The sequence below is a fragment of the Bos javanicus genome, chromosome 24, assembly GCF_032452875.1.
Source record: "Bos javanicus breed banteng chromosome 24, ARS-OSU_banteng_1.0, whole genome shotgun sequence".
In the NCBI taxonomy this organism is placed as follows: domain Eukaryota; kingdom Metazoa; phylum Chordata; class Mammalia; order Artiodactyla; family Bovidae; genus Bos; species Bos javanicus.
In genome coordinates this window covers 53,654,898-53,682,360 of record NC_083891.1, presented here as the reverse complement: position 1 = coordinate 53,682,360, position 27,463 = coordinate 53,654,898, and the positions used below count along the sequence as shown (strand labels likewise).

Sequence of the window (27,463 nt, the reverse complement as noted above, 5' to 3'; positions counted from 1 at the left end):
ATACTCAGATGCCCATAACAAATCTAAATGTGATAATAAATGCTCATAATAAATCTCAATCAGTGGATTAACACTGATATGATGTTAACCTACATAATCACAGAACTGCTCCAAACCAGTGCTGAGCTATACTTTGGTGTCCTCTATGCCTTGCAAATTATAAAATGCCCACAATCTTATATCCAGTTTTTAATCTGGAAGGCAAAAAGGGACAACGATGGGGAACAGCGGACACCATCAGTGTAGTCACCGTGTGTATCTTATCTCATCTCTCAATCTTCATCTACAAAATTGTAGAGAAGATTCAAACACATCCAATCCCTTGCTTTTTTTAAACCTTACAGACGGGCCAGAGGAAGTGGACTTATATTATCTGACAGTCCTAAAGACAGATCACTTTGAAGTTCTGGTGTCATCCTTCCCTTAATCAACCCGTATGGAGAGTTCCTTCTAGTTCTTTACAACATATATACTCCACCACCCAATTCCTCATGGGGCCTGTGCCACACAACTTTCTTTCAATATTTACTGAGCATCCTGCATGTGCCAGGCATTGTGGTAGGTTCTAGGTATACTAAGGACCATTAATTGAATATACACTGCTTTGGTATTTTTTTAAAAATCAACTTATCAAATGGTACATAGTACCAAGACCTATACATTTTTAGCAGCTTAGCTGGCAATAGAATTTTTTATGGCTATTTCCTAAAGAGGTAAATTTCTTGAGCAACTCTGTACTTCATAGGAAAAAGCCCTGTTCTTTGCTCTAGCATAGCAATGATTTAGCTACTCTTATTTTTTATACACAGTCATATATATCTTCCTCCCAGTGTTTCCATGATGTATGGAAAATATACTAATGCTGATCATGATATTCTTTTTATTGAAAAGCAATATAAAACATGTTAGGAATGAGAGGAAGGTAATATTTTACATTATTTCTGTTATATTTTTATGCTTTATGCCAGAATTTCTTCCCATAACTATGTTTGCTTTATCTGGAACATTTCATATTACATTTCTACATTATTGAAAGTATTAGTGTTTAATTTAGGAGAGCTTAATAAACTGTTAATCTGGGAACAACGGTCTTTCCCTTTTTTGGAGCGCGCTCATTTATGTAGTGTGGAAATCTGATCCCGTTCTCTTCCAATCAGCCAACAGTTCTTTTTGTACCTCTTCAGGCAGTTCATAGAAAACTTCAGGATCAATGTCAGAAGGAAAAGTAATTTTCTCATCGGGAGACTCTTGCTCTCTATTTTCTTTAAGTCCTTCATGACGAGAGACTGTTGCCACTGGTTGCTTATGGCTGTCTGTGGTGCGGTTTTTGGACAAAAGTTGTTCACTCTGCAAATTTGGAAATGAATGGAAAACAGATACAGCAGGGTTTGTATTTGAAAAGTGGAATCTTTGAGATTCTTTAGGTCCTTGACTCATTCGTTCATCTTTTAAGCTACTGTCTAAATAATGTGAATACTCTTTTTGGCTAGACACATACGAGGAACTGCTCCCGCCTGATGTTCCTGGTTCACAGGGAGAGACAGAGGAGACCTGTTTGCTTTTGGGTACATGATCTTTAGGATTTAAGGAACTATCCTGCTTTTGTTTCGTAGAAAAGAAAGACAACACTCCTCTAGAAGCACGTAATGGACAACTCAAACTTCCTTTTCCTTGAACTTTTTCTCGGGATTTTCCAGAAAGGATTTCTTCTTGAATATCTACAGGAAGCTGCTTGAAGACTTCTTGGTCAATATCCTCGGGAAGTAAGGAGACGGGAAATTCATTACTGTCTTTTTCTTTAGAAGAATTTATGGGATCTGGTGGAGACTCCCCAGTTCTTGTACTTTCAATCCTTCCAGTTGGTAGAAAATCCCGATTTGTTTCCTTGTCTTTAGAAAAATCCTCCATATGACAGTCTTTCATTTTCTAGAACATAAGGATAACAGAGTAATTTAGGTGTCTGATATCTTTTAAATATTCATGCTGCTGAAGTCTAACTGTAGCTATTATGGGACCAACATGCTTCTATCCTGCTCCATAACTTCAGTCCTTCCGGCCAGTTCCAAATAACTAGAAATGATTAATCCACCACAATTAGTCACACTGCTCTGTGGACCTTTGCTCACTATTCCAGGAAGAGGGCTTCCTTCCTAGACAGCACTGAGCCAGAAGGTCGGTATGTATCTGGAGACCTGGAAAGGACCTTAACAATCATGTATTCAAACTTCCAATTGTGAGGATAACAGAATGGTGGCCTATGCAAATGATGACTCACCAATGACTCAATCTAAAACACGTATGTGCACAGATAGGATCAAGGACTGGTTTTCTAAAATTCTCTACTTTGAAGTGTAACATTTAACAGAAAGAAAAAAAATACTTCTACAGTAAAAATCCAATATCATTTATAAAATGTAACATTCTTTTATATGTACCTGAAATAAAAATTTTAAAACATCCTCCATTTTAATGTGTATAATTCTCCCTCTAGTTTTAAGCACCATAAAAAGTGTATAGATAGTCAAATATAATTCAAGAAACATTAACACAACAGTAATTTCAAAAAAGTAAGAGCAGAAGAGATTTGGGCCAGAGCACTGACTGAGCGCCTACTGTGTGCCAGACGTGAACAAGGTACTTGCACTTACGTTTACCCCTCTAATACTACTGTGAATTAAAGACCTTTAATCCTCATTCTACGGACTAATTTTAAAAAGTAAACGTCTTTTAAAATTTCAGTTAATAAAAAGCGTCCCTGAAAAAAAGTACTTTGAAGAGGGCACTAATTCAGTATTTCCGTAACACTATTCTGTTCTCACTATAGGCTTAAATGTAATCAAAAAGACTACTAAAATTATATTAACAATAAAAGAAAATAACAAAAACATTTAAATTAAGAGTTAATGGTAGGCATAAATAATTTAGTAAAAGATTATTTTATAAAGCATCCCACATTTGGTAAACAAAAGTTATAGAATGGCCATCTATATAGCATTTTCTTTAATCATTTGAAATTATGACTGACCTCTGCCTCTCTATTACCATACTCTTAATTCCTACAATTATAAAGTGAGCATTCATACTCTATCAATATTGCTACCAGAATTCAATATAATTTCAAAACCAAGAAAATTTAAATACTTGAACAAAAACATTGGTGTGGGGGAACTGCTGGTAGCTTGTGTATAAATTGACAACAAGATTCGATTTCTAGTTATTTGAAAACGTTTTCATATGCGCTCACCATCATATTCCTATATACTGTTAAAAAATGTTTTAACAGTTCCAAAACAGAGTACCTCTATCAAGGTTTTCTCTTTTATCCAGTGATGCTTATGTTTTATTTTTAGACTACACTACAATATACTTAAGGCTAGTAACCATAATATGACAGATACTACTAATATATATAAGTAAGTCATTCAAATCTCATCCCCCCAAAAATCTCTAAATTATATCAGTTAAACACAAATTTATATTTGTAATTTAACTAGACAAATCCAGTAACAGTGTACTTACAAAACTGCGCTTTCCAGCGTGTGAAGTTGTTGATAATGAAGGTGTTAAGTAATAATCCATAGTCCCTTTCTTCGCAGTATTTAGGGATTTAAGGTTGCAGAAGCACACACTTAGTAGGGTAAGATGAAATGGCACCTTCACATTCACCATATTTCGAAAAAGTTTCATAAGGATATCAACCATTGGGGTCATCACATCATAATTTCCTAAATAAAATGTGTAAGAAGACAATAAACATACTATGTCATAAATTAATGTTAAGAGCTTAATCTAATTTATATTGCCTAGATTAAGAAATTAAAATCCTAGATAGATATCATTGGGACACCGTGACATTACATACTGAACTGGGACATCTCAACATTAACACCAAATGCCAAATAAAACTTTCCAGAGGATTTGAAATGTTGAACTTTTAGTTGTGGGAGAATGTAGAGGTTGGAAAATCTCCGCATAAAATTAAAACAGAACAAAATGGTCAAAAATAATCATTTTGAAATTCTGGAATGAACCAAAGGTGAAAAAATTGAGAAGCACTGACTTATGAAAAACTGCCAGAACTCAGGTACGAAAGCGGGGACAGCGGGCTTCTCAGCTGGAGTCGTCTGTATCCCCCACTCACAGGGCAGCTGGGTAGCAGTCTCACCAGGAGGCGGCTGGCCATCAAAGCCAGCAGCTTTGCTGCCAGCAAAGACTGACCTGATTGGAGGAAGAGGGCAAGAGCCCGCAACCAGCAATGACGCCAGAAAAATGAGCAAACTGGCCAGGAAACCAATGAGATCATGTGGCTCTTGAGCTGGGACAGCAACTGTGGCTAGGGTGAGTGATGACCAGTGGCCCAGACATAACATTCAACCAGGAGATCGGAAATGAGAGAACCACAGCTGACTGAGAGCAGAGAAGGCCTAAGCGCGCCACATGTCTCTGCCTAGAACAGACAAGCATACCAGGGAGATGCAAGAGGGAGGAGTGGAAGACAAAAGCCGAGGCAGTCCTGAAAAGAGCCTACGTCTCAAAAGTGCCCTCCAACCCAAGCACATCTCCCTGTACAGATGAAAGCCTTCCAGCCTGTGGTATTTGAGCAAACTTTTGACCAACTATTTTCTAACCAAACTATGCAGACAACAGGGTAACCTCCTAGGAAGCCAAAATAAATGTTTTTAATTTCAAAAAGAACCTAAGCAGAGAAATCAGGGCAACCCATCACAGGAGAGGTAGATTATGCAGCTTAAGTCCAGACAAGTTACAAACAAAGAAAAGGAAAAAAAACACCCACAGGGGAAAAAATCCAAATTGAGAGTTTTACATTATCTAAAATGTCCAATCGTCAACAAGATATTACAATACATACAAAAAAACAGCAGTGTAATTCATACTCAGGTGGGGAGACCGGTCAATAGAAACTGACTTTAAGTATGATTTAGCAAAGACTTCAAAGTTGCTATTATTTTTCTCATGAGTTTTTTAAATTTCATTTTCAAATTTTCGGGTGCACTGGGTCTTCAGTGCTGTGCTTGGGCTTCCTCTGGTTGTGGGAAGCTACTCTCGAGTGGTGGTGTCTGGGCTTCTCACTGCTGTGGCTTCTCTTGTTGCAGAGCGCCAGCTCTAGGGCATGCAGGAGTTGGGGCGCACGGGCTTAGTGGCCTCATGACATGTGGGATCCGCTCAGACTAGGGATCGAGCCCATGTCCCCTGCAATGGCAGGTGGATTCTTAACTACTGGACTATCAGTGTGCCTGCATGCATACTAAGTCACTTTAGTCTTGTCCCACTCATTACCCCACGGACTGTAGCCCACCAGGCTCTTCTGTCCAAGGAATTTGCCAGGCAAGAATGCTAAAGTGGGTTTCCACACCCTCTTTCAGGTATCTTCCCAACCCAAGGATTGAATCCCTGTTTCCTGCGGCTAACACGCCTATAGGACAATATCAAGCACATGTGCAATGAGAGTCTCAGAAGGAAGAGAAAGAAAAAGGAAAGAATATTTGAAGAAACAAGAGCCCCAAACTTCCCAAATTTCATTTAAAAATTTAGTCTACAGAATCAAGAACCTCAATAAATTCCAAGTAAGATAAACACAAAAACCACTGGAGAAGCGAATGGCTACCCACTCCAGCATTCTTGCCTGGAGAATTTCATGGACAGAGAAGTCTGGCAGACTCAGTCCATGGAGTCACAAAGAGTCAGGCATGACTGAGGGACTAACACACATATAGTCAAACTGCTAAAAGAGGTAAGTGACTCGTCATATAAAGGAGAACAAGGCTACGACAATGCCTGGTAACAATTTACTGCCTCTCAACTCCAAATCACACTTACTGCCTGCTGTGATAATGGGGTAGACTCTGAAACTCTTTTTACATTAAACATAATCCTTAAGCTTTGTCAGTGGAGAGAACTGGAGGATCACTACATTAGAAAGGGGGCTTCTCTTCCTGTTCCAGTATACTGTTTTTTACTTTTTCTTGCTTCTGTAACCTGGTCTGTGCACAGTACATACGTGTGGAAATATCTACTAGTGCTCTGCCACACCACATGTGAGTGGAAGGCCCAGTCCCTCAGCAACCCCAGCCCCAGTCAAGCCTGGTGACCGTGTTCCCATGGCACCACCAACGCAAACACTGCACACAGGCCTGGAGTCCTTCCACACACCCACCTAACAGGCTTGCCGTGCCTATGCGGGTTGTTTCCTCCAGCTCTTCCTATGCAGGCACCATGCCCTCCACCTTTGTACTAGCAGAAAAATGAAGATCTCTTCAGTATGAACACCTACTGATCTCAGCTTGCCCACATCCTGGAGGACTATCAACAGAAGCCCTCCCAACACAGACGCCTGTGTACCCCAGCTCATGCGCTGCCCTGCCAGGGAGAAAACTCCCATCATCCCAAGGCTGCCCATGTGCCCACCAACCAGCTGCAGCTCCTCTGGGGGTCAGGGGGTGGTTTCTCTTGGCCCAGTAACTACGGAGCAGCTCTGGGCCAGGTAACTCAAAGGATTTCTCCACCATCCAGTGTTCCGAAACCACATCTTCTCCTGGAGGGGAGGAAGACTCTCTTTCCAAGTCTGCTCTTCCTTGGCTACTTTTCCTTAGCCCCAGGGTACCTCTTAAGGGTATCTTTGTATCTTGATAGTTATTCCCTATCATAGTTTAGTAATTTTTGAAACCTTCAGTGTTCAAATTTCTGTGTGGTTATGCTTTCTTGATTGAAACTAGTAACAGGAATCTCTCCTGATTAAACTATTTAACAGCTGCCTCTTCATCAAAAATAATGGAACACAAAGCAATGGAATACCATACTCAAAGTATGCAAAGAAACCAATCAAAAATTACATACCCAGACGAACTGTCATTCAAAAAATGCTATTTTAGAGGAAGAGGCCACAAATTTTAGTTCAGTAGAATGGTATGACAGTGTTGCTCAACTCTTCTTTTCAAATGCAAATCCTGGAACACGCTCCAGGACAGACCATAAGCAAGGCAACAAAAGAAGGCTCAATAAATATAAGAGGACTGAAATTACTCAAAGTATCTTCTCTGGTCAACATAAAGACAAATTGGAAATCAACAATAAAAGGTTATATGAAACATAATCAAATATTTGTAAATTAAACAGCAAATTTCTAAATAAGTTTAGGGGTCAAGGAGGAAATCACAACAGATATTAGAAACTATTCTGAGCTTAATGAATAAGAAACACAACACAACTTATGGAATACAGCTAAAGAAAGCACTGCTTAAAAGGAAATGTGTAACTTTAAACCTGAATTATTAGAAAACAGGTAAATATAAAATAAATAAAGTAAGCTGCCCATCTTAAGAACCCAGGAGGAAAAGGCATATTAAACCTAAAGCAAGCAGAAAGAAGGAAATAACAAAGATCAGAGTAGAAATAAATGAAATACAAAGTAGAAAGAAAACTGAGAAATTAATGACACCAAAAGTTGAATCTTTGAAAAGATGAACAAAACTGATAAAGCTTACTAGAATAACAAAGGAAAAAAAAATCATCAAAATCAAGAATGAAAGAGAGGATATCACTGTAGACCCTATAAAAATGAGAAGAATTACAAGGGAATATTAACAATTCATGATAACAATTTAGACAACCTGGATGAAATGCATACATTCTGAGAAGATACAAATTACCAAAACTGACTCAAAATGAATAGAAAATCAGAATAAACTCATAACAAGCAAAGAAATAAAATTCCTTTAAAAAAAAAATATTTCCACAAAGCCAAGGACCATGAATAGCCAAAACAACTTCATAAAAGAACAAAGCTGAAGAACTTACACCACCTAATTTCAAAACGTACAAGTATCAAGACAGGGTGGAACTGGAATAAGGATAAACATACAGATCAATGGGATAAGAAAGGCAAAAAAGAAACCCTTACATTTATTATGGTCAGTTAGTTTTTGACAAAGATGCCACGGCAATTTAATAGGGAAAGAACAGTCTGTTAACAAATCCTATGGAACAAGTGGATACTCACATGCAAAAGAATAAACTAAAACTCTAATTTTACACAACACATAAAAATTGATTCAAAGTGGATTTAAATATAAATCTTAAAAGTATAAAATTTCTGAAAAAAAAAAGCATAGGAAACATTTATAATCTTTTCATTAGGCAAAGAATTTTTAGATATGATATCAAAAGTAATATCCATAAAAGAAGAAAAAACAATGAAAGACTACTACATAGTCATGAGAATGAGTCAAGAAAATGGTAGTATAAAACATAAATGAGAATATGAAAAAAACTGAAAGCCTCTATACTGTTGCTGAATATCTACCTTGTTATACTTACTGGAAAAAAATCTGGCAGTTTCTTAAGAGTTCAACTACCATACAACCCAGAAATTCCATGCTTTGTAATCTACCTAAGATGAACAAAAGCATATATCTGCCTGATGACTTGCACCCAAATGTCCACAGCCCAGTTTTTTAGAACAGCCAAAAAATGGAAACAATCTAAATGCTCATAAAGAAATTATCTCATGCCATATAGTTAATTATCATAGTTTGGTGTTTTCTTTGGAGTTGGGAAGCATTCTCAACAGGGCATTTACTTTTATTATCTATTGAAACAAGAAAAGTTTTCTAATGAAAATTCCCTGTAGAAAAAAAGTACTTAATAGCTCACTAACTCCATGTGAGGATTACCCATTTTTGGATCATTTTTCTAACTCAAAGTTTGTTTTTTTAAGAGTTCAACCTGCCAATTAAATGATCAGAATGCCAATTAAATGATCCATTACCTGCTCCTAACTTCTGAATTATGTGGGATGGAATTGGGCACTGACGACTCTCACGGTTGTAGTGCTTCTCAGATGAATACCGACGGATTATTAACCTTATTGTATGTGGCTTCCTTCCATCTTGGCAGACTCTAAAAATAAGGAGAAACAGGAAACAAGGAATTAGAAAAAGTTGGGTTTTTTTTTTTTTGGATTATCGACTATACCTCATTTATTTAAAGGTGCCAGACTGAGTAACTGTAACAATTATAAATATAGTTGATAATCAGGCAGTAGGCAATAAAGGTCCCTGAATAGCTCAAGTAAATTTCATAAAGTCTTCATAATAAAATTCTTGAAATTTTAAATGTAAGGCTCTCAGGCCTCACACAGAATTGAGTGCTATCAGGAAAAAAGCAGAAATAAGATACAACTGTAACAAGCCATTTTATTATCCAAATCCAAATCATAACTAAAAGTAACATGTTAAAATCAGCAGGAAATTTAAGAAACTGAGAATCATTTACTGACAGAAGCAAATATATGAAAAATGACAAAATTTTTACACATTAAAAAGACTACAAAGAGAAAACAAATATTTAATGAAATTATTTGTCAAAAAGCACTTCTCAAATATATCCAAGGGAGTCAGTAATATCATCATTATATGGCATATTAGAACAACAACGTGAAGGGTCAATTACATATTTAGGAAAGGAAACACTCGTCCACGAATCTTAAAAAGTGATCCACCAAATGATCTTGGTTTTGTTGTTGAAAACAAAAGTTTTAATGCCATGGAAAATTTGCTTAAAAAGTAGAAAATCTAATCACTAACAGAAAATAAATGTCATCAAAGAATAACATTTACCTTTCTATATGTATGCCAATGCACTAAAAGATCACAAACATGAAATACAAATAGTATTAAGCATAATCAAATTGATTCTGAATTAGAATATTTAGATTTTTGTAGTAAGCATTTTTTTCCTTATTGCTTAATCACAAAACTTCTTGACTGCTGTTTTATTAAGATAATAAAATATCTCAACTGGTTCCTATAAACATGTTACTAGTTTAAACATCTTCCAGTTAAACTTGTTCTGTTAAGTTAATATGCAATTCAAAGAGTATAATTTGGCTCCTGTAACTAATTAAGACATACAAAAAAGGGGTTAAACTCTAAGGAATCTTAAGGCCAGTGCCTGGAGAAAGGATTAAACAATGTATGATTTTATACCTCTTACATATCTGTCGTATTAATAATCATATGCTCAAGAACAGTCACGCATACTCAGATACTTTTTTTTGCCAGCTAGATGGCATTATATACCTCAGTCACTGAAATAAGAAGCCACTGTATAGAAGAGGGCATGCTAAGCAAAGATAAGGAGATACGGTTAATAGTGTTTTATAGGTTTAGGGCATCTAGACTCATTTCTGGGTTGATTCTTCAAATAAGGGAACCTATAAAATGTATAATTCTTGTGGTTTCCCTTTGTCTAGAACTGTTTCCAGTGGCTTGGCATTTCATAATAGTCTTGTTTAGCTGAAGCAAAGCAGATGACCCAGTTTCACCAGCATTCTCAAAGGCTCGGCCTGAGTCATATCCCTGAAGCTGCGTCATACAGTCAGCCAGCTGCGTGCAGCAAATGATGAGTTGCATGGCCTTGCTCAAGACACGAGAACTGCAATGCATGTGGCAGCAAAGTTGAAGGACATTTCACTTTATCCGTTTTCTGAGAGTTAGTCATCCAAAAACGATTTTTTTTAGTCACAGAGGCCATCCTAATATCATTACGGAAGCACACTTACCCAAAGCTGTTAGACCCCTAACATCCCATTTTGAGAAATCAAAGAAATGGGAGGAAAGGAAGTAACACTCTCCTATGGAGTATTGAGAAATAGATATATGACGGCAAAGGAGCATCAGAAAACGAAATGTCTTTTAGTTTATGCTATGCTATTTGTATACTCATAATTCCAATTAACACTCTTCATGTATTTAAAGGCCAGTAACCCTGAGCATACACACAGTCACCCTCACTGCTCACACAGAGTCCCATTAAGTTATTCCTTCGTCTGACTCTATAGTCTGAGGCACAGGAGATAAAAGGGTTCTTCTGCTTTCTCCATCAATTTGCTATCCTCAATCATCACAAATTTGTAAGTGTAGCGATTCCAGAGATACCCACAAAACTCCCTTAGGTATGATCAGCAGCTTAAGAGCCACAGTAAACCACAATGTTACTAATATTAAGACCAGTGGAAGTAGATGAATTACATTTAGTTAAGGACATGTGTCACTATCTTTGTAATACTTTATAATGTGGAGAGGTTCAGAGATAGATGATCTTTACATGTTTAGTCTCCAGTTAATCTGCAAATTCCAAGAAAGAACATCAAGTATACACTATACATAGTATATATATATATATATATATAGTAAATATATAGTATTTCCATGTACTATACACAGAATCTGTAAGATGATATGGTAAAACGGAAAAATCACCTGTTCAAAAGACTAGCAAGTAGTTCTTCAATCTTAGTTTTAGCTTCAACTTCTGATGAACATTTTTTAAATGAATCTTCCTCACTAAAGGACTACCAAAGAAACACAAATAAGTATTAATATAAACCCAAATAAGCATATCCAATTATCAGTGTATATGTCAAATAAATAATCAACACTTTCTTTACCTCTTATGCTTGATTTGAGCCATTTAGCTCACTTTTATACTAAATCTTTTATCTGTAAGTTGTACTCCACTAGAAAGTGCATTGGAAATCAAGAAAATTACAAAGCTCTAGTACCAATGCCAAGCTTTAATGTGTAATTACAGTGAGGCTCTTAATTTCCTAGGACTTGAATCTCAGTTTAATCTTGGGCAAGTTACTTACCCTTTCTAAAATACAGTATCTTCATCTTAAAAAAAATTATGGGAGGAAAAGGGAGTAAGGGAGGGAGGAAAAAGTATGAACAAACGTTAATACTACCTACATGAAAGGTTTATGATGACTATGGGATAATATATATATATTATTATCTCACAGGAAAAAAAAAAAAATCACTGTTACCTGGGTGATTATAAACTTTCTCCACTTCCTAAATCATTAGACTACTCTGAAAACAATATTTTTACAAATTATTTTGCCTCCTATATACAATACAGGCTATTAAAATTAAGCAATAGTCAAAGTGGCTAACTTGAGATTTAAATACTAATTCTTAGATTCAATTTAAGAATATTTATTAATTTAATATAATAGCCTTCTCACAGGAAAACGATCACGTACTAACCTAATAAGCAAATTGGAACGGTAAGAATACAGTAGTAAAACTGGAAATCTTTATCTCAAATAATGTGACCACCAGTACTCCATTAAAATAAGTAACATCGTCACATACCTGAGGTGGTCCTGAGGGAGTCACAGGAGAGTCATCCTCTCCAAAACTGAGCTTCTGGATACGCTGAGCAACTGAAATTCCTAATTCCTTTTCTAATATCTTGGATGGAAAGGTCTGAAGATCACGCACACTACTGATGCCCAGTGCTTCCAGACGTTTGGTCGTTTTATAGCCAATACCTAAAGTGAAAAGAGGCGCATGTAGTGTTACAGTAGCTTTGCTCTTTAAAATTAGCTAGTTAAAATATTGTAAACATATCAACCACATCTTTTGATACCATAATTTTGGATACCATTGGTATTTTTGTTGAGATCAAACTTAAAATTTAATGCCACAGAAATGAATTTTAATATACATATTACTGATAGTCTATAAAAATGTAAGCATTTGATCTTCAGAAATACAAATTTGCCCAATGATATGAATAGGTCATTGAACCCCTCAAGAAAATCAGTTTCCTCACCTTTAAAATAAAAACTGGACCTAGCTGCTTTCGAAGGTCCTTTGTGGCCCTAATATTTTATATACAATCCCAAAATAGAGTTAGTGAAAGACCAATTCCATTCTCTAGATGGAGGTACAGTATTAAAGTATGAACCAGGTACTAAAAATAAAGGACCATATGTTTCCAGGTTATAACTTTCATGATCATATTCAAACAATATAAAAGCAGGGAAAATTAGAAAAGTACTTTCATATATATAAATTCCTAATATAGATCCTCTCCAGAAAACGTCAGGTTTTTGGGGGGGCTTTTGGTTTTCACCAAGAGCCAAGTACACTTCCCTGATGGCTCCCGCAGTGCAGGAGTGACGGGTTCAATCCCTGGGTTGGGAAGATCTCTTGGAAAAGGGCATAGCAACCCACTCCAGTGTCCTTGCCTGGAGAATCCCAGGGACAGAGGAGCCTGGTGGGACTCCACGGGGTTGCAAAGAGTTGGACCTGACTGAGCAACTAACACACACAAGAGCCAAGTACACAGACTCTACAAGAATTAATTATGCATAACTGTAATATTTAAACTTAAAAGAAATATAGTAAAACCAATATATGTTTTTCAAATATATTTGTCTTACCAGGCATTTCCTTTATGTGGTTCAAACTATGAATGAGCTCTTGAGAACTTTCAGGTAGTAAGACTGTTTGTTGATTTGGTTTAAAGACGCCAGAAACTAATTTTGCCAATAATTTATTAGATGCCACTCCAGCACAGCCAGTGAGACCCAGCTGTTGGTACATGGCTTCCCGCATCTCGGCCACAATCTGAGATCCAACAAGGAGTCTGATGTGCAACGTGTCACGTGGGTTTACAGCTATAGAAAACAGCCGATGTTGTTAAAAGTCATCGTCAAAACGTTATTTGTTTTTTAACAAATGAGTTTTTAAAAGATAAAGGGCTTAATCTATATCCAATCCTACCCCTCAACACCACCACACTGCTGCACACTTAACTAATCTCTTTTGGCTCTTCACAGCAATTCTGTAAAATAACTATCACAAGTGAATTCCAAGGGCCTGTGATAGCAAATAGATACTGAGAGTGCTGAATGATTAACAGATTACAAAAACTGATCTCTCATAAAAAATTCCTACTGGCACTACCAGAACTTTTACTCATGTTTACCGGGAAGTAGGCATAAAAGTAAAAATGTTACATTAATGATATAGCTAACATTTCAGATTCAAAGATTTGAATTTAAAGTTTTCACACTAGTGGTATGTGCTACTAAAAACAATTTTGGATTTGTATACAGTTTAAGACATCTTTTATTAAAAGTAGAGGGAAACTGCCATATAGAAACAAACTTCCTTAGACGTGAAAATGACACTAGAGTTATATCCTGATCCTCAGGAGTATTTATGTCTGAAGTGCCATGATGTCTACAACTTGCTTTCAAATGCTCAATGATCTATCAGCAGATCAATAAACAGTAAGATAAAGCAAATGTGTAAAATGATACAAAAGGAGTATCTACAAGGAAGGGCATAATGACTGTTCTCACTGCACTGTTCCATCAACTTCTCTGTAGGTTAAAAAAAAATTAACAAAATCTTATGCGAAAGAGAAAAGAATCATGAAGAATTACTTTGTAGGCCATAAAACCTAGGTCTCTATAATATGTTCTAACTAGTAGACTCCAAGTTTGCTGTAAAAATTATACAGAAACACACCTGGAACCTTCTTGTTACCCAAGACCTTGTAAGTGACAAAAGAGCACAAGTACAAAGGACACATGAAAGCTTCGTATTTGCTTATAAAAGAGAACTGAAGCTCCACCTCTTTTCTTCTTTAATATCAGACAGGTGGAGAATGACTGGAGATTGATCACATCAGCTCTCGAAAAGGGGAGTAAGAGGAAGCACAGGCGGGCTGAGACCCAGGAGCAAGTAGGTCAGGACAAATCTTATACAGGAACACAGGAGCTTGCCTTCTACGTGGTAGGGTCTAGAAGTCACCAGCAGTCACTAGATGTTTGACAGCCCAAGGAGATATTCAGTGGAGCTGACTACAGCTTATTTTTAAACACAATACTGCCCTGGAAATATCATCAGTCATTGGCACTTTAATTGTGAAGGAGATGAATTTGAACTGATTAAATATGAGCATGCAAAGGACGGTAGGTAGGCCAGGATAAACTCCCACAAGGGCTAACGTGGGAGGCTCCTGGTGCCCTGGGAGAATAGAAGCGAACAAGCAAAGAGGCAACAATGGCAAATTTAGTCTACCTAGAATTTTGCTTAAGATGGTTTTAGGAAAACCAAAAATTACTCCAAGAAGCCAACTCCTGTAACTTAAGGATGGCCTAAAAGAGGAATGACACTTAAAAATGGTTTACACAGGACTGTGTCAGAGAAATGAAAAGCGCACAAAGCACTGAGCTGTAGGCCATCAAAATACCTTTTTCTGCCTGTTTAATATGGAATAACAATATCTAATTTTAATCACCTTAGATGGCTGAACTATGGCAACAAAAGCCATAAAACTTTCGAAAGACACAGTCAACTCACTGAACTGACTGAACATTGAGAAATGCAGGTACTTTAATTTACTAAATAGAGTGCATAAGAACCCACTTACGTTGATTATTGTATACATGACCCGACACAGTCAGTGCTGAGAGCTCATCACTTTGAAGCTGCTCGAGTCTCTTCTCAACCATTTCTGTTAGATCCACAAAATTTTCATCAAACCCAAGTCTCTCAACAACTGGACTAAATTCTTCCAACAACTCTAAATTAAAATAATATTGGAGCACAGATGTAACTGAAGTTATAACTAGAATAGATTTAACTCTTTTATGCTTAAAAAATAACAAAATAAAGGTTGTACGTATATTCACAATTACACAATATCTTGAATAAAGTCAGTTAACTGGGATTTTTTTTTTTCTGTGCCATATTCTGCACAAAAGCAGTATTTTCCAATAAAATAAGTCCAAAAATAACATTCCCTGGGCAGATACTCATAGCAATATATTTAGCACAATCTCCTATACCAATAATTTATCTGTAGTACATTAAATGTCAATGAAAATAGTTAATTATGATCTTGAAGCAGTAGGTCATAGAGTTTGCTTAGAAAAGTAAAGTAATAATATACTCAAGCTATATTTTTCACTAGAATTTTAAAAAGGCAAAACAAAATAAAACTTAAATTTCCAATGAATACTAAGTCAAAAAGAAAAGTTACTTAATACAAAATATACCACAATGCAATATTTTGACTAGTCACCCTCCAACTCATCCCATAAGGACAGAGACGGATCGTGACTCACATGTATGTCCAGCCTCTAGCGCAATGCCAGTCCTTATGTCAAATGTTTCCTAAATTGAACTGAACCAAGATTTGAAATAAGTTCAAAAAGACTATCAGGTCTCATTTTTAGGATTAAAACTTAACTTTGAAACCATTAAGAAGAATTTTCACTTCCCTCTGAATCATCTACTGATACCAGCTGGGTGGCAGAAAACAACTTATTAGTCACTTATTATACAAAAAGGCTTATGTTCTTAAAGTCCTATAATATGAAAGCTCTGTTTTATTAGTGCTAACACTGATAACAGCAGGGTAAAACAGTTAATAAAGAAACAGTATGATCTAGTGACCATCAAAAATCACTTCCAACCTACTGAGAGAAAACCGAGGGAAAAACTGACAATGTGTCTGCCCATATAAAAGAATTCTTTTGAATTTCCCTCACCAATTTCTGCCTTTTTTCTCCCAAAAGTATATATCTGATGCCTAGCAGTAACAAGTAAAAAATAAAAGCTTATCAAAACAATACTACAATAAGAAAAATAAAGGACAAATTTTAACTACCAAGCAGAAAAGCAAGTTAAATACAGAATCATGTACAAAGCTGGTAACTGCTGAACATGGATTGATTATATTATTTCTATTACCAGGTCACAGGAATAAATCACTTATCCATTTGTGAAGTTAATCTTTTTTGCTGTCAATATGTCAATTTCATAAACAAGATGCATTTATTAAACCTTATGATTACACAAGGCCAAAGAAAGGAGTTTGTAATTAGAGAAAAAAAATGGAATACTGTAGAATAAAGGTATAAAGTAAATAAGGTTATATGTCATACATAGGTCTGAGATAAATTCAGTATAGGACTATTAGGCTACATTCCTATTTCAACTCTAAAAATACCATGAAAAAAATCAACAAAATAACTTTTTATCAATGTATAAATCATGCTTAGAATATTTCTTGTTATTATATTAGTGCATTTTTAATTCTTTCAAGATACTAATTTATAAATTAAGAATCAGTGTAAAAACTGAGATTTATGCATTGATTTTCTAGTATACTTTTCACTGTGAAGAGCTGCAGTGGTACAGAAATCATTTAGACCGATGAGTCTGACATTATAAAGCAAAAAGGACAAAACATGTATATAAATGACCAAAAGTACACCAAAAAAAATGCTCAAACTTCTCATAGAGAAATGCAAATCAAAACAATGATTTACTTTTTCGACTATCAGGCAAAATCTTTATGAATATCTAATACTCTCATACATACTAGCAACGTGCTAGGAAAACCTGAAGTACACCACATAGTAGTATTCAAACTTCCTAACGCAAATTATCTTCGATCAAGCAGTTACCCTTTAGGAACTTAGGTTATCTTCACGAAACCTAAGGATATCTTCACCAAAGTATATGAAAATTTCTATATGAAAATGTCTACTGAAGCACATATTGATATTTTTTAGGAGCAAAAAGTTGGTAAGAGCCTAATAACCCCTCACTATAAGAGTAACTTGGAGAAGGAAATGGCAACACACTCCAGAGTTCTTGCCTGGACAATCCCAGGGACGGGGGAGCCTGGTGGGCTGCCATCTCTGGGTGCACAGAGTTGGACACGACTGAAGCAACTTAGCAGCAGCAGCAGCATAAGAGAAACTACATAATTTATCATCCAAAATGAGATATCTTTTGAATTAAAGGAGATGCAATTAATGATTACATACGGACAACAGGTGTAAAATGAGACATACTGTCTTCAAATCAGTAAAGGAATGGTTAAATAAGTTTGGGACAAAATAGAATATTGTGCAGGCATTAAAAAGAATGAGAAAGAGCTATATGGATGATGTGAAAGATCACCAAAAACAAAGATGTACAACTGTATGTATTACATCATCTCTTCTATGTACATAAAAAATTATTTTCTGAATATTCAGATATATACATACAACTGTGCACAGATACACAAGTGGTATTTTGGGAGCACAGTCTTGTCTTTTTTGCTTGGCTATCCCTTCTTCCCTCATCCCCCTGTTTCAGCACCACCCTGCCCCTCCAGGGAGAAGGAAATGGCAACCCACTCCAGTGTTCTTGCCTGGAGAATCCCAGGGATGGGGGAGCCTGGTGGGCTGCCATCTATGGGGTCACACAGTCGGACACGACTGAAGTGACTTAGCTTAGCTGCCCCTCCAGAAGTTACCCAGTAATACCTAGTACAAACCCTCTCTTCTTTCTCTTCCTAAGCGTACATAGACACGTACACATATGTGGGGGAAGGTGTTTGGGTCACTGTTTTACACATATGGAAAAACCTGATACAGGTTTTTGCATCTTGCTTTTTACCCACTCAACAAGGCATACCTCTATGAATCAAATGAAATGATACCAATGAGCTATTTTTAATGGCCATGTAATATTCCATTATAGAGAAGTCTTAAATTCATTTAGCCATTTTCATCCTGATGAACATGTTTTCATTCCATATTTTTAGCAATTATGAATCATGCTATGAGATATTTTTGTACATATGTGTTATCATTTTATTTCTATTTGATAAATCCCTAGCAGTTATATTTTTGGGTTAAAGAACACAGTATGTATCTTTAATTTCAAAAGATGCTTCTAGATTGCTTTTTTTAAGACTGTAATTCTTTGTTTCTACTTTTTCTCACATTCTTATTTTTAGGAATGAATTTAAGCATTCCATTTTCACATTGTCAAGTTTGCTTTTTGTCAACTGCGTATTCATATCCTTTGTCCATTTTGCTTAAGCTTGTTTCCTCTTATTAATTTGTAAGAGCTCTGGGATAGTATATTTAACCCTTTCAGCTGAAAACTGCTACAAATAACAAAAGAACAAATAAAAAATACTAGCAAACAAGTAAAAAGCTGATTCTTACACACTTTAAAATGATATCTATTTGCCATATTCCAGTACACGTATGGTTTCATTTTTCCTATAATTTACTAAAACAGCAAGATTCAAATCCAAACCTTAGTAAGGGGGAGTTTATCCACACTGAAATATCTAAATATTTCAAATTAGAAATATTTCAAATACATAAAAATCTAAAAAAAAAATCTAATATACTCATTATCTTTGCTAACAGTTCCTAACAAATTGTTTTCTAATTATGTTAAACATTACAGAGGTCTCTCTCAACTACCATTAGTACATTAGAGTACAGCATATTTCTTCATAGTTCATTCAAGCTTGCATTTAAATTTAAGTATTTGGTTTTCTTTGGTTTATCTTCTTCCATTTTCTCACTTTAAAATTTTTTTACATTTTCTCATATTTATATAAACATCACCCATGACTGAGTTCAATTCCTTCCAACTATACGTTTCTTTCCCCATTTACTCATGACATATTAAGTCATTCTCATATAATTTTTTTTTAAATGAGAAAGCCCCCAAATAAGAAAACTGACTTATGCACTTTACACTTACTGAACAATCATGTAGCTAACAGGCATCCTATATAAAATTTAATGCTGAAAGTATATTGCCCAAAATCTGTACCTGTAACCTTGTATGACATCTCTCTGTAGCGAGTCAGGTCTTCTCCATTAACTAATACTAGCTGTGGACACTTTTCTTTTGCATCTCTGACACTCATAAGTTTCTTAACTCCAAGTTTCCTAGCTTCATAGTTGCAGGTAACCACCAAATACTTCTGCTGAACCCCTATAAAAAACAAACATTTTATGAGAAAATTGAAAATTAAAATTTACTTATTCCATATTATAATTGTAAGTTATAATACAATGTTTTGATAAGAATAAAAAGCTCTATCTCAGTTAAAAAATATAGCCTCCATCCATCAAAGGTCTATGAAGTACAATTTAACAATCAGGGGCTTCCCTGGTGGCTCAGATAGCATAGAATCTGCCTGCAATGTGGGAGACCCAGGTTCAAACTCTGGGTTGGGAAGATGATCTGGAGAAAAGAATGGCTACCCACTCCAGTATTCTTGCCTGGAGAATTCCATGGACAGAGAAGCCTAGCGGGCTAAAGTCCATGCAGTTACAAAGAGACAGATATGACTGAGCAAATAACACTTTCACTTTTACCACAAATCAACAATTCTATGAAGTCTTCAGCAAAAAGATACAAATAAAGTCCTTCCGGGATTTTTTTCAAACAATAAAAAAACAAATTATATTGAATTAACTCTATATAACTTTATATATAACTCTAGGTTATGTTTGGATGTGAGAGTTGGACTGTGAAGAAAGCTGAGCGTTGAAGAATTGATGCTTTTGAACTGTGGTATTGGAGAAGACTCTTGAGAGTCCCTTGGACTGCAAGGAGATCCAACCAGTCCATTCTAAAGGAGATCGGCCCTGGGATTTCTTTGGAAGGAATGATGCTAAAGCTGAAACTCCAGTACTTTGGCCACCTCATGAGAAGAGTTGACTCGTTGGAAAAGACTCTGATGCTGGGAGGGATTGGGGGCAAGAGGAGAAGGGGATGACGGAGGATGAGATGGCTGGATGGCATCACTGACTCGATGGACGTGAGTCTGAGTGAACTCTGGGAGTTGGTGATGGACAGGGAGGCCCGGCATGCTGTGATTCATGGGGTCGCAAAGAGTCGTACACGACTGAGCGACTGAACTGAACTGAGGCCATGTTTTACCAAAAGTAAGGTGGATGAAAGTAACTGACTATAATTAACTACTAGAAAATCTAACTTGTCTTCTGAATAACTTCCCAATTAATATAAAGCTATGTTCTGTTACAAGTGCCAACCTCCTGCTGCTGCTGCTAAGTCGCTTCAGTTGTGTCCAACTCTGTGCGACCTCATAGACGGCAGCCCACCAGGCTCCCCCGTCCCTGGGATTCTCCAGGCAAGAACACTGGAGTGGGTTGCCATTTCCTTCTCCAATGCATGAAAGTGAAAAGTGAAAGTGAAGTCACTCAGTCGTGTCCGACTCTTAGCAACCCCATGGACTGCAGCCTACTAGGCCCCTCCGTCCATGGGATGTTCCAGGCAAGAGTACTGGAGTGGGGGTGCCATTGCCTTCTCTGAGTGCCAACCTACAAAGTTATTAGTAATCTCCCCCAGTAAATGTTCTAATGACTGAACTTTTCTTCACAGTAACCTACAGAAAAGATTAGACAGTGAAGTGGCATTATGAGCCCCCTCCATATCAAAAAGATTAAATTATGATCATCTACACACTGCTTAAAATTTCTAATTTACCAGTGACTTATAATTGCTAAAACTGTTTGCTTTTTTCCTAAAATTCTCATATTATAAACAGGCAAAGAAACATTTCACTTATTTTTGATATGTCAGATGATGCCCCAAAACAGAATCACGGGGTCAAAAGTAATAAATCATGATTCATCAGTAAACTATATTAAAAAATCAGATTAGTCACTTCCTTAACTAAAAAATCAGTCTTTTAAGGCAGGATTATACGGACTCACCATTGTGTCACCAGCCCAAGTTAAGTAGTCATATATTTGCTAATGGTGGCTCAGCAGTGAAGAATCCACCTCCAATGCAGGAGACTGGCGCTCGATCCCTGGGTTGGGAAGATCTCCTGAAAAAGGCAACCTACTCCAGTCTTCTTGCCTGTTGAATCCCATGGACAGAGGAGCCTGGCAGGCTACAGTCCATGAGGTCACAAAAGAGTCGGATATGACTTATCGACTAAACAAATTAAAATGCAGTAATGAATAATTACCAGGAAATAAGGAATATTATGCTGACGGTTTCTAGGAGAAAACAACATAGGCTTTCATTTGTATTAGCAAATATTGTCGTTGTTGTTGTTTAGTCATTAAGTCCTGTCCACCTCTTTTAGGACCCTGTGACCAATAGCCCGCCAGATTTCTCTGTCCGTGGGATTTCCCAGGCAAGAATATTGGGAGTGGTAGCCATTTCCTTCTCCAGGGATCTTCCAGACCCAGGGATCAAACCCACTTCTCCCACATTGGCAGGCAGTGGATTCTTTACCACTGAGCCAACAGGGAAGCTGGCATCTTAATTACTTACACAACATCTTACAATGCTACTAATTAGAAATGCCTAATGAAGAAAATTCAGGTTCCCTAATCCTAACTCCTTGACATCTTTAGGAAATTTTAAAGACCCTAGACCTTAGAAAGCCAAAATGTACTCATCAGTCATCCTCTGTTCCTTAGTAAACTAAGCTGAGCTGAATTGGGCTCTATCAAAACCAAAGTAGACACCAGTGGGTAGCAGCAAGTGACCAAAACTGCTGTTAATGCTTTTCAGTTTAGTTCAGTTCAGTTGCTCAGTCGTGTCCGACTCTTTTCGACCCCGTGAATCGCAGCACGCCAGGCCTCCCTGTCCATCACCAACTCCCGGAGTTCACCCAAACTCATGTGCATTGAGTCAGTGATGCCATCCAGCCATCTCATCCTCTGTCGTCCCCTCTCCTCCTGCCCCCAATCCCTCCCAGCATACTTTTACTCAAAGATAAATCCTTACTACATGCATAAAATTTTAGAAATTTACTTTTCTAATGTAAAAATAAAATATTAAAATAAGCCAACACAATACTAACTCCCCAATGTAAAATTTCTTTGCCTTTTATTTTAAAACATACTTATGTTTTCATGAAAAGCTTGTACTATGCATGCCTTAATATTTTGGGTTGTTCAAAATCCAATTATTTTGTCACACAAAATCCAAATATTTTGTTACACAATTCAATAGTTAATTTCAAAAGTGGGAGAATAGTTGAAAATGCCTATTAAATTTTTTTAAAGGTTATTCTTGAAATAAAATGGCTGTAAAATTTCAAACATTGAGAAAAAGACTAGAAGTTTATTGTGGTCTTCCTATTTGGTTAATTATACTACTTCTCTCATATTTGCCATTTAGAAAATGAGGCTCATAAAGTTTACATCCAGTAGTGAAATAAAGATTACTGTCTATGAAGCATACAGAACTGCTTCCAACATTAATATGATTAATAAATCAGAATAAATAATAACAAATCATATCATACAATGAAAATAGTATCAAAGTCCAAAATTACCTAAAGGTTTGTCCTTTAGTTCTGGATTGGAGATCATTTCTACTTGTGCGTAAAAGCAATCCAGATCCACGTGTACTATGACTCTACATGAAGAACTTCCTGCTGGTTCCAGCTCATCATGCACTGTGGCACAATACGCAACCAAATGAAAAAAACACATTCAGCTTGTTTATCGTCTCTGAGCAACTGCCACTCCCTTAAAACATGGCAACCAAGAAAGAATATAGAGTGATTTTTAAGTTTTTTTTCCTGGATTTATTACATGTGTCAAAGAATCTAAAACTTACAAGGATATGAGAGAAACTCCACCCACAATAGAGTCCTCAGTCCTGTTTACTAGTTCTTTGTGTATTGCATTTTTCTCAGGATAGTAATAAATTTTAAGGGAAAAAAACCTTTTATCAATAATGGAAGATGCAAGAGTTAATCCTAGGACTTTCAAGTTTATAGGAAAATTTACAGTAAGTTGGAAAGGGCTGAAAAGTTTATAAACACAAATCTTCCAACCAACTTAAAAATTATCCTTCCCTGGTGGCTCCTTGTAAGATTTAACCTGCCAATGCAGGAGACTGAAGTGACTTAGCAGCAGCAGCAGGAGACATGGATCAAACCCCGGGTGGGAAAGATCCCCTGGAGGAGTAAATGGCAACCCACTCCAGTATTCTTGACTGGAGAATTCCATGGACAGAGGAGCCCGGTGGGCTACAGTCCATTCCATGCAGTCATAAAAGAGTCAGACGTGACTTAGCGACCAAACAACAAAAAATTATTCTAAGTGGCGTGTCCTTAAAAAAATAACCTGAAACACAAGACAGAAGACAGAATCTCTGGGTCCCAGTGGACTATATTTAGCTCCCATGAGATCAGGATTATTTGGTTCAATGCTGAATAGCCGATACCTAGACTACCAACAAATACTTGCTAAATTTAAATATTTGCTAAATGAGTAAATATTTCCTGAATTTTAAAAAGTAGTTCACATCTTGGTGGAGGGGGCAGAGGGATAAGACAGATTTCAGCTATTAACAGCAGTTAAAAACGTGGCAGGCTAAAATGCCATGTGGTATCCTGGTTTGGAGTTTGGAACAGAAACAAATTAAATGGAAAAAAAAATCAACCCTGGTAAAGTCTGAATAAAGCTTGTCCTTCCGTTAAGAGTATTAATTACTATGCCAACCTTACTTTAACAAATGTATCACGGTGACGTAAGACATTAAAGTCGGTAAAAGTTATTTGTGCATCTCTCTGTAAACCTAAAAGTATTTAAAAATTTTAAACCTTTTTAAAAACGAAGGGTGGGGAGGCTGGGAAGGAGAGAGCCTTGGCCCCAAACCACGGGGGCTGGGCCCCGAGGCTGGAAGCGGGTCAGCAGAGGCGGCCACTTGCAGACCCGGCCGGGTTCGGTTCCGAGCCGGGCGGTCCCTTCCGCTGAGGCCGGGCCGCAACCTCTGCCAAGTGGGCGACAAGGTTCCCGCTTCCGCAACCCTGAGACACCCGAGGCCCCTTCCGCTTTCGCGGGGCTGTTTGAAGGGAGACGAGCGCAGCCTCCATTACCCCACTGGACGCGCCCGACCTTCCCCTTCTGGGCCAAGCCGCCCCTCTCGGGGACCTTGGCCTCAGAACACCAGGCGGCGATGGGCCGCTCTCTCGGCGGAGCCGGGAAGACGGCGGGACGCGGGCGGGAAGGGGACGGTCGCTCTCCAACGGCGGCAGCCGCCGCCGCCGCCCGGGGCGCCCGCCCTCGTCGCCCCGCCCCGCCTGCTCATTTACACCAAGGGAGGTCGTCGAGCTCGTCAGGCTCCAGCGCCCCGGGCCAGCCGCCGGGCGCCCCCGCCTCCGCCCGCTCCATGGCCCGAGTCTCGTCCGCTTCCTCGTCGCCGCCGCCTGCCTCCTCAGGCTCCACCCCCCGCTTCTCCATTCCCCCCCGGCGACCGCCCACCCAAAGACAGCTTCCGGCCGCGGCTGCCCGCGCTCCGCGGGAACAGCGGGGCTCGCACCTGCGCAGTGTGCGCTTAGCCGCGGGCTACCGGGACGGCAGTGGCACCCCACTCCAGTACTCTTGCCTGGAAAATCCCATGGATGGAGGGTCCTAGTAGGCTGCAGTTCATGGGGTCGCTAAGAGTCAGACACGACTGAGCGACTTCACTTCCACTTTTCACTTTCATGCATTGGAGAAGGAAATGGCAACCTACTCCAGGGTTCTTGCCTGGAGAATCCCAGGGACGGGGGAGCCTGGTGGGCTGCCGTCTATGAGGTCGCACAGAGTCGGACACGACTAAAGTGACTTAGCAGCAGCAGCCCGGACGGCCACCGGGGCTGCAAATCCTCCTGACCGGCGTCTGGGACTTCTCTCCTGCGTAGCCTTGAAGGAGGATTTACCATCCCAAACAGCTCTTTTTTTTTTTTCCCCCTTTTGGTCTTCGGAGTTACTTTCTTATCACAAGTTTTAAATGTTTATTTTTATGTAGAAGGCAGCTTGTTCTCCCGGTCAACTGTTAGAAATGCTAACCTGGAGATGCTGAAATTTTATGGTGATGGGGGTGGGGGAATAGATGGAAATTTTGGTGAGAGCCAGGCGACCTTGTAAACTAATATGATTGTGTTAGTTGCTCAATCGTGTCCGGCTCTGCGCAATCCCATGGACTGTAGCCCACCAGGCTCCTCTGTCCATGGGATTCTCCGGGCAAGAATACTGGAGTGGGTTGCCATTTCCTTCTCCAACTAACATGATTAGCTAGTATGTTAAAATTTGCGTTTTGTTGTTTGACTCAAAGATACTGTGACACTGCTGTATTTAAAGTGGAAAACTTAACAAGGACCTACAGTATAACACAGGGAACTCTGCTCACTGTTAAGTGGCAGCCTGGATGGGAGGAGAGTTTGGGGGAGAATTCGTGTATAGGTGTGGCTGAGTTGCTTCACTGTTCACCTGAAACTGTTGCAACATTGGTAATTGTCTATGTGCCTGTGTGCTAAGTCCCTTCAGCCAGCTGACTCTTTGCCGCCCTATGAACTGTAGCTGGCCAGGCTCCTCTGTCCATGTGATCCTCCAGGCAAGAATACTGGAGTCGGTTTGCCAGTTCCTTCTCCAGGGGATCTTCCCAACCCAGGGATCAAACCCACATCTCTTAGGTCTTGTGCATGGGCAGGCAGGTTCTGTACCACTCAGTTCAGTTCAGTTTGGTCAGTCGAGTCCCACTCTTTTTGCCACCCCATGTACTGCAGCACACCAGGCTTCCCTGTCCTTCACCACTCCCAGAGCTTGCTCAAACTCATGTCCATAGAGTCAGTGATGCCATCCAACCATCTCATCTTCTGTCGTCCCCGTCTCCTCCTACCTTCCGTGTTTCCCAGCATCAGGGTCTTTTCCAGTGAGTCAGCTCTTCCCATCAGGTGGCCATAGTACTGGAGTGTTAGCTTCAGCATCAGTCCTTCCAATGAATATTCAGGATTGATATCCCTTAGGATTGACTGGTTTGATCTCCTTGAAGTCAAAGGAACTCTCAAGAGTCTTCTCCAACACCATGGTTGAAAAACATCAATTAATCAGCACTCAGCTTTTATTAAAAAAACTAAGATCATGGCATCTGGTCCTATCACTTCATGGCAGATAGATGGGGAAACAGTGGAAACAGTGACAGACTTTATTTTGGGGGGCTCCAAAATTACTGCAGATGGTGACTGCAGGTATGACATTAAAAGACGCTTGCTCCTTGGAAGAAAAATTATGACCCACCTAGACAGCATATTCAAAAGCAGAGACATTACTTTGCCAACAAACATCCATCTAGTCAAAGCTATGGTTTTTCCAGTAGTCATGTATGGATGTGAGAGTTGGACTATAAAGAAAGCTGAGCACCGAAGAACTGATGCTTTTAAACTGTGGTGTTGGAGAAGACTCTTGAGAGTCCCTTGGACTGCAAGGAGATCCAACCAGTCCACCCTAAAGGAAATCAGTCCTGAATATTCATTGGAAGGACTGATGCTGAAGCTGAAACTCCAATACTTTGGCCACCTGACTAGAAGAACTGACTCATTTGAAAAGACCCTGATGCTGGGAAAGATGGAAGGCAGGAGGAAAAGTGGATGACAGAGGATGAGATGGTTGGATGGCATCACCAACTCAATGGACATGAGTTTGAGTGAACTCCAGGAGTTGGTGATGGACAGGGAGGCCTGGCGTGCTGCAACCTGTGGGGTCACAAAGATTCAGACACAACTGAGCAACTCAACTGACTGAACTGACAGCTTTTTGTAGTCCAACTCTCACATCCATACATGACTAGTGGAAAAACCATAGGTTTGACTAGAAAAACCATAGCTTTTGACCACTATCACCACGTTGGAAGCCCTAAATGGCTATACTGTGGTACAAAATAAAATGTTTAAAAAAATACCGTTAGTTTGTATACCTGAATTTTTAATCATGTGGAATAGGAATTTAATACACGAGCTTTGGCATCTGGTAAAATCTTAAATGTGTCCCTGGTGTCTGAGA

General features: G+C 38.4%; 1 protein-coding gene across 5 annotated transcripts; it reads right to left on the bottom strand.

The window, feature by feature from the left end:
- Positions 1-862: 862 nt before the first annotated feature.
- Positions 863-24,898, bottom strand: POLI (DNA polymerase iota). Of its 5 annotated transcripts, none has more exons than XM_061400233.1 (10): positions 24,736-24,898; positions 22,966-23,088; positions 19,467-19,631; positions 15,256-15,408; positions 13,253-13,489; positions 12,177-12,355; positions 11,280-11,371; positions 8,786-8,916; positions 3,520-3,725; positions 863-1,926 (listed from the first exon to the last, which is right to left on the bottom strand). In XM_061400233.1, exons 1-10 carry the CDS (start codon positions 24,881-24,883, stop codon positions 1,117-1,119), a joined length of 2,244 nt encoding a protein of 747 aa, XP_061256217.1. In that variant the 5' UTR covers positions 24,884-24,898; the 3' UTR covers positions 863-1,116. The 5 variants fall into 5 exon arrangements, with proteins under 5 accessions (XP_061256217.1, XP_061256221.1, XP_061256218.1 ...); XM_061400237.1 differs by lacking the exon at positions 24,736-24,898 and adding an exon at positions 24,520-24,721; XM_061400234.1 differs by lacking the exon at positions 24,736-24,898 and adding an exon at positions 24,244-24,612.
- Between the last annotated feature and the right edge of the window lie 2,565 nt (positions 24,899-27,463).

What these genes read in the sequence shown, in the direction of transcription:
- POLI (XM_061400233.1), bottom strand. Translation starts at nt 24,883, where the DNA reads ATGGAGAAGCGGGGGGTGGAGCCTGAGGAGGCAGGCGGCGGCGACGAG. An exon ending in ACTAAAGGACAAACCTTTAG is followed by an intron (nt 19,632 to 22,965) that starts GTAATTTTGGAC and finishes TGTTTTTTATAG; the next exon opens with GGGTTCAGCAGAAGTATTTG. An exon ending in GATGTCATACAAGGTTACAG is followed by an intron (nt 15,409 to 19,466) that starts GTACAGATTTTG and finishes ATTTTAATTTAG; the next exon opens with AGTTGTTGGAAGAATTTAGT.